Source organism: Myotis lucifugus, unplaced genomic scaffold (assembly GCF_000147115.1).
Source record: "Myotis lucifugus unplaced genomic scaffold, Myoluc2.0 scaffold_310, whole genome shotgun sequence".
In the NCBI taxonomy this organism is placed as follows: Eukaryota; Metazoa; Chordata; class Mammalia; order Chiroptera; family Vespertilionidae; genus Myotis; species Myotis lucifugus.
The window spans coordinates 420620-428059 of record NW_005871358.1 but is presented as its reverse complement, the minus strand read 5'-3'; the positions used below and the strand labels follow the sequence as shown (position 1 = coordinate 428059).

The following is a 7440-nucleotide window of genomic DNA, read 5'->3' as shown; positions in this document are numbered from 1 at the left end:
GTGCGTCCCTCCCCCGCCCTTCTCGGTCACCTGCTCGAAGGCCCAGCTCTCGGCTACTCGCTTGGCGCTGAGGTCCAGCAGCGTCTCGGGTCGGCCCCGGCCGCGCACGGCCCCGGCCCCGGCATCGCGCTCCTTCGGTCCCGCGGGGCAGTTCCGACTCCGCTTGGCCGCGGGGGGGTCCATCGGCCGGGGCCGGGGCGGGTCCTGTTGAGGGGGGGTCGGTCCGATGCCCGCTCCGCTTCGCCGGCTCCCGCGACCCCTACACGCCTTCCTGTCCTTCCTCCACGCAGGGCCGCACCCGGACCCCCGCTGCTCCCACCCCCGCAGCGCGCCGGGCCGGCCGGGTGATGCGGCCCCTTTAAGACTCTTCACAACAATGAAGCAGCTCCGGCCGCCGCTTTATCCTCCGCCTCGTCCCGCCCCCGCCGCCCTTCCCAATTGGCCCCCCCGTCGGCCTCCGAGGCTCTCCTCTGCCATTGGCGGCCCGGCCAGACCCGACTCCAAGTCGCCGCTGTTCATTCGTTATTTGCGCCGCCTATCTTTACGGAGCGGCCCAGTAAGAGCGCCCAGCGAGAGGCACTGTCAATCAGGGAGCGCCGGAGGCCAATCAGAGTGGGAGGACTTCTGCGGCGCTGGCCTTATTCGAGTTTCGGGGCGGGCCTTGGGTTCATTCACAACATTCCTCCCCCGCCCCCCTCGGGCTGGACAGCGCGCCCCGGGCAGCTGGAGCTGCGCCCACATACGGCTTTGTTTACTGAGGGTCGCTTCCGGGCGCCGCGAGGGGACAATCAACACGGCTCGGCCGGGGAGCGAGACGGAGCGGCGGGACCCCCGCGCAGCAGCTCAGCCCCTTTTTCCTCTGGTCTGTGACGCGAGAAACTCTCTCAGCCCCTGGGCGCCGGGCCGTTTTGATTGATAGCTTGGGGGTGGGGAGGTGGGGGCTGGGGGGAGATCACTGGCCCCTTAGTGGTGCTCCTGGGGGCTGCGGACCTCCTCTTTAGAAATAGATCCCAATTCAAGCCCATCCTTGAGCCGGAAGCTAAGACCCAATCCATTTTATGCCCTAAATATGTCATTGAGTCATGAAATTGTTGATGTTCGACCATTTATGACCTATTAAAATGGCAGTTTCATTAGGTTCGACCTAATACATGATAAAGACGACCACCTGTGTTTGTGTTTATTTTTTCTGACCCAGATTTTCCAGGCCACATCTTTGGTCTTTATCCACCCCGGACCCCTTGTCCTTAGAGAATCCTGCATTTTCCCTTTGCCACACCTCTCTCCATGATCACTGCATTTCTTTAGTTCAGCGGTTGTTTAATTTCGGTTTCTCCCTCTCTACCAGGAGCCCCAAGACGCTAATGGTGCACTGCTTTACACCCAGGACCTGAACAGCACCAGGCAAACAGCAGTCACTAAATCTGTAACTCCTCGAGTGATCCCTGAACCGCTCATGCTTTGCTCCCGTTCTGTTGACATGATCTACAGAACAGGAAAAACCCAAACTGGCCCCTACGTGGCCTCATTGCTGCCCCTCCTCATGTGGAAACACTGGCTTCTACCTTCCAGGAATTTCCAGTTTCACCGCGGCACTTTCGGGCCAGCCCCCCACCCAGTAAGCTCCCTCTAACCTGCATGGTCGCATAGGGTCATCACTGGCTACAAGTGGCCTTTGAGTCCTTGAAGTGGGTTTGGCATGAATCGGGCTGTGCTGTTAAACACGGAGTGCGTTTTGAAGACTGGGGGGGGGGAGGGGGGGGAAGGGTCAAGTTTCTCATTAAGAACTTTTTCTATTGATTAGATGTTAAAATGATATTTTAGCCCAGCTGGCGTGGCTCAGTGGTTGAGTGTCGACCTATGGAGCAGGAGGTCATGGTTTGATTCCCAGTCAGGGCATATGCCCGGGTTGCAGGCATGTGCAGGAGGCAGCCGATCAATGATTCTCTCTCATCATTGATGTTTCTATCTCTCCCTCTCCCTTCCTCTCTGAAATCAATAAAAAATATATTTAAAAATGATATTTTAGATAAATATGGACTAAATAAATACATTATTAAGCCCTAGCCTGTTTGGTTCAGTGGATGAAGAATTGGCCTGCGGACTGAAGGGTCCCAGGTTCGATTCTGGTCAAGGGCACATGTCTGGGTTGTGGGCTCGGTCCCCAGTGGGGGATGTGCAGGAGGTGGCCAATCGGTTGATTCTCTCTCATCATTGATGTTTCTATCTCTCTCTCCCTCTCCTTTCCTCTCTAAAAGCAATAAAAAAAATATTTTAAAAACATTAAAATTAATTCCACCTGTTTAATTTTATTTTATTATTCCATCTCATCCCATGCTATTCTGTTCCATTCTCTGTGGTGTCAGGACATTTAAAGTTACACATGCAACTTGCATTGTAATTTCTATTCGATAACTGTGGCCTTGAGAAACCACAGCCCACCATAATGACAACAGAAACAATAATAATAGTGGACTGAAAAAATACAGAAAAACTTCCTGAATAATAATAATAGTGGACTGACTGACTGCTCTAGCTATTCAGGTATGTTGCCACATTTAAGCCTTCCAAGAGAGCTACAAGTGGGGATAGTTGTCTCTGTTTCTCAGACGAAGAAACGGAGGCTTGGAGAGTTGGAGTCCTGGCCTGAGCTCACCCAGACTGGGAAAACTTAGACGTAGTGGAGCATCCCTTTCCTGCACAGGATTTGAAAAAGAGACCCCTGAGGAAGTAGTAACGGGTAGGAGAGAGGAAGGGAGACCTTCACAAAGACTATGTTTCAGGTGGGAAATGACCCAGGTCCAGCTTTTCCTGGCCACCCCACCCCCTTCAGCATCTGGTATGTGGTGGTGCCAATAAGCCCAGGTCCCTCTCACTGAGGATGCTTCAGTGGGCATCCCAGGATGCTGAACCAGAGAAGTCACTCCCTGCCAGTGGAAGAGAGGATGTTTAGGGGGAACTGAGAATCTGTTATCACAGAGTAGAGATGTTTTATTTTATTCTCTAATAATAGATACTAATTTGTCATCATTCCCATCTTCTGGGTGATCAAACAGAGGCACAGAAAGATCAGGTAACCTGCCCAATGTCCCTAGCAGAAAGGCTAGGGCCAGGATAGAAGCCTGGGAGGGTGAGCAGATCCTGTCACATTGGCTGGGGATCAAATGCACTGAGTTTGGCATATACCAAGTGTGGGGAGCCGATATAGGGTTAAGCCTCGGACTGACCTGTTGGACAAGTCTTCTTCCGAGTCTTAAACAACCCAATTCGAGAGGTAGCTGCTGATTTACACGCGCTGTCATTTAAAAAATAAAAATGGGGGAATTTGCCGGAAGCCGGTCCATCCTTGTTGCTTGACATAGTCGCTGCAGGGAAGAAACATCTACACAGCATACGTTTCAAGGGACCTGGCATACTGTTCTTAATATGTTTGCTCCCCTTCTTAGCACTATGTGTTCTAGCCAGGGCCACCTCCCCGAGTAAGGACTTATGAAGAACTTGGACTAAGACTGTTGGCAATAAATTTGGGACTTGTTGGGCCCACATCCCCAGGGGTCTGCCCACCAGGGAAAGCACCAAAGCCTATACCCCTGGAGACCCACCGACACAGAGCAGTCCCAGGGAAGGCAAGCAGCGAGGCTGGGAGGACATAACCTTTACTGGGTAGGATAATCTCCTTCAGTCACTTCCTTGTAGCCTATCAGTAGAGCAGTGACCTTGGAATAGCCCTGGTAATAGAACACAGAGATTAACCTAGACAGGTTTAAACTCAACAGAACTAGATAGAGACAGGATTATGGAAATGAAACTAGGAACTGTAGAAGGTTACCCAAAACATACCATGATGTGATTATAGAGGCATGCTTACAGGATCAAATGGTATAAATACAGATGTAAGAGGACAATAAAAAGAGAACCCAACCATGCTGATCAACTGAAAAAACCCCCCACAAAACCTGGCTATGATGATCAACTGAACGCTGCCTCCGTGTCATTCCTTCTTCGCCGACTCTGTCCACACCTTTGGGAACCCCTGGACCTGTTGGGGCTGGATCCCAACAACCAAGATTCTATTCTGATCCCCTGATTTTACAGATAAGGGGAATGAGGCCCAGAGAGGGTCAGAAAGTTGCTCAAGGCCACACAGTGATCCTAGGAGAATGTGTGAGGTCAGAAAGGCCCTTGGGAAGATGAGGGTTCCCCCAGGAGGAAGTCACTAGGCCCATTTCAAGTCTGCCCTCTTAGGAAAGAAGTTGGGAAGGGGATTCCAGCTACCCTTGTGGTCCCTTTCCCAGGGCAGCCAGCGAGCTGGGTTTCAGTGAAATAGAAGCCACTTTTATTTCCCCAGCGGCTGTGAGCTCACTGTCTAGGCATCCACAGCTCCTGACCCCAAACCCACGTGTCCTCAAGACTCACGGGAAATGGGACAACCCTGGAGGCTCAGATGAGGGAGAACAAAGTCCCTAGCTGTGGCCACCCCCACCCTAATTTTCTGAGGATCGCTCCCTTTGCCCGGCCCCTGTGCACCCCCATGCCCCTGTTGACTCAGGCAGGAAACCAGCCGGGGCAGTTTCGCTTCCTGGTCCCCACAGCCCCTCTGGCCTGCCCAGCTGGCAAGATTTGCTTCTTACATTTTTTTTCTTTCCTTTTAGAACACAAGTTCATGGGCAAAGTGTCAGGGCCCTGCCAGGAAAAATGGTCATTCAGGCAGAGGGGAAGGTGGAGGCAGGGAAGAGAAAAAGGCTTGGGGAAGAATAATTGTGTCTGAAAAGCCACATTTAATGGCTGCCCTGTGTCTGGGGAGAGGCCCGGAGGGACAGGCCTAGAGGTGGGGCTTGGGCTCCCGTCTGCACCACAGGACACAAGGGCAGCTAATATTCACACCTGTAAGTCCCATGGCCTTAAGGCTCCTGAATTCTCCATTCTCAGGATCCCATTTAACAGATGGGGAAACTAAGGCTCAGAGAGGTGAAGGGACTTGGTCACAGACAGGAAGTGGCAGAAATTGGCATAGAAGGAAAGGTGTGGGATTTTCCAAAGTCTGGGGCTCTTGGCTCCAGCATTAATGGGAGGATTGTGGGCCAGTGAAAGGATCGAAGGAAAAGTCAGGCAGGGCAGTGGCTGCAGGGAAAAATGTACCTATTAGGGGAGTCTGAGGGGTGGGGTAATGGGGAAACAAGTGGGTTGACATTCCAGACCCCATACCTGTCGCACCTGAATGACATTCCTTGCCCAAAGCTCATCCTGTCCCAGCCATTGATCTTTGGAGATCCTGGAGAAAAGTTAATTTTCAGGAGGGTGAAATCTACTCTTACATATAAAAATGAACATGTGCCGTAGCCGGTTTGGCTCAGTAGATAGTGTCGGCCTGTGGACTAAAAGGTCCCAGGTTTGATTCCGGTCAGGGGCACATGCCCGGGTTGCGGGCTCAATCCCCAGTAGGAGGCGTGCAGGAGGCAGCTGATCAGTGATTCTCATCATGGATGTTTTTCTCTCTCTCTTCCTCTCCCTTCCTTTCTGAAATCAATAAAAATATTTTTTAAAAAATGAATGTTAACATTTTTTAAAAAATATATTTTATTGATTTTTTACAGAGAAGAAGGGAGAGAGAGAGAGTTAGAAACATCGATGAGAGAGAAACATTGATCAGCTGCCTCCCGCACGCCCCCCCCCACTGGGGATGTGCCCGCAACCAAGGTACATGCCCTTGACTGGAATCGAACCTGGGACCTTTCAGTCCACAGGCTGACACTCTATCCACTGAGCCAAACCGGTTAGGGCTGTGTTAACATTTTTATGGAACTCACGTGGGATCCAGGCAGATGTTATATGTTATACATATGGAGGCAAATTGATTTTACCACTAGGGAGGACTGTCAATGGAACCTCTGTTGGAAGGGCTGGAATTTGCAAGTCTTCAGATAAGAGTGTTTTGCTATTACTATCAGCTGTTTACAATTTAGAGAAGTAAAATCTTTCAAAGAAAATGCTAATACTATGAATCAGACAGCCAGGGAGGGTGTGTTGTATAGAGATGATGCACGGAGTGATGGTAACTGAGTCACTGAAACTGCAAAATTTCCTTTGCAGGCCCTAGCAGGTTTGGCTCAGTGGATAAAGCGTCAGCCTGCGGACCAAAGGGTCCCGGGTCCGATTCCGGTCAAGGGCACGTACCTTGGTTGCAGGCTCCTTCCCGGCCTGGGCCCTTCCTGGTCAAGGCGTTGCAGGAGGCCACCAATCGATGTGCTTCTTTCACATCGATATTTCTCTCTCTTCCACGCTCTAAAAATCAGTGGAAAAATATCCTCACGTGAGAATTAAAAAACAAACAAGTTTTTTCTTTGCAGAAATAATTCCTTCATTTAACAAACACCTAGAGCAGTGGTTCTCAACCTTGGCTGCACATGAGAATCACCTGGGATCTTGGTAGAATCCTCATTTCTGGGCCCCATCCTCCGGAAATTCTGTTTCTTTGTTACTAATGTTGTGGCCCCACCCCATAACAAAGAAACAGAATTTCCGGATGAGGCCCAGAAATCAGGATTTTAACAAGATTCCCAGGTGATTCTCATGTGCAGCCAAGGTTGAGAACCACTGACCTAGAGAGACAGAAAGCAAATCAGTGGCTGCCAGGGAGGGGAGGGGGGGAACAGGCAGTGACAGCTACTGGGGATAGGTCATCTTTTTAGTAGTAAGTTTTGAGTAGTCCCAAAAACACTGTGAATGCACAAAATGCCACTGAATTGCATACTTTTAAATGTTGATTTTATGTGTTTTTTAAAAAAAATATATTTTATTGATTTTTTACAGAGAGGAAGGGAGAGGGATAGAGAGTTAGAAACATCGATGAGAGAAACATCCATCAGTTGCTTCTGGCACACCCCCCACTGGGGATGTGCCCACAACCAAGGTACATGCCCTTGACTGGAATCGAACCCTGGACCCCTCAGTCCTCAGGCCGATGCTCTATCCACTGAGCCAAACCGGTCAGGGCCTGATTTTATGTGTTTTAACCACACACACATACACAAAAGCTGGGAGAGCAATTTCACGCACAAAAACCCCTACTTTACATCTCAAAGAATTGAGAGCTGTGGTAGCAGAGCCTGGATTGAAGGAGACTTTCCAGTTTGGTTTCCTTGGGCCCAGCCTGGTCACTGTGCTGAGACCTCCCGCTCACCCCCATCGGAGGGAGAGCTGGGCGGTCACCAGGCCAGAGCTCCCGGCAGCAGACTCGAGTGAGGATTTGGGGAAGGGGGTGCTCAGGATGAAGCAGAAGAAAATCTTGCTGTGGGAAGAGAGGCGGGGGATGGTCAGCTGAGCACACACTGGGACTCAGCCAGTGGCGGGTTCAAGTACTGGCTCTGGAGTGTTAACCCAACCCAACTTGGGATGAAGTGATGCGCAGAAAGCACTAGAACAATGCCTGGGCCATAGACA

At 50.8% G+C, this 7440-nt stretch overlaps 1 protein-coding gene across 1 annotated transcript; it reads left to right on the top strand.

Annotated features, from left to right (window-relative positions):
* Positions 1–207: 207 nt before the first annotated feature.
* LOC102424225 lies at positions 208–1744 on the top strand. Its single transcript, XM_006100342.3, has 2 exons — positions 208–862; positions 1349–1744. Exons 1-2 carry the CDS (start codon positions 227–229, stop codon positions 1631–1633), a joined length of 921 nt encoding a protein of 306 aa, XP_006100404.2. The 5' UTR covers positions 208–226; the 3' UTR covers positions 1634–1744.
* The last annotated feature ends 5696 nt before the right edge of the window (positions 1745–7440 follow it).

What these genes read in the sequence shown, in the direction of transcription:
- LOC102424225 (XM_006100342.3), top strand. Translation starts at nt 227, where the DNA reads ATGCCCGCTCCGCTTCGCCGGCTCCCGCGACCCCTACACGCCTTCCTG. An exon ending in CTCAGCCCCTTTTTCCTCTG is followed by an intron (nt 863 to 1,348) that starts GTCTGTGACGCG and finishes CCTCTCTACCAG; the next exon opens with GAGCCCCAAGACGCTAATGG.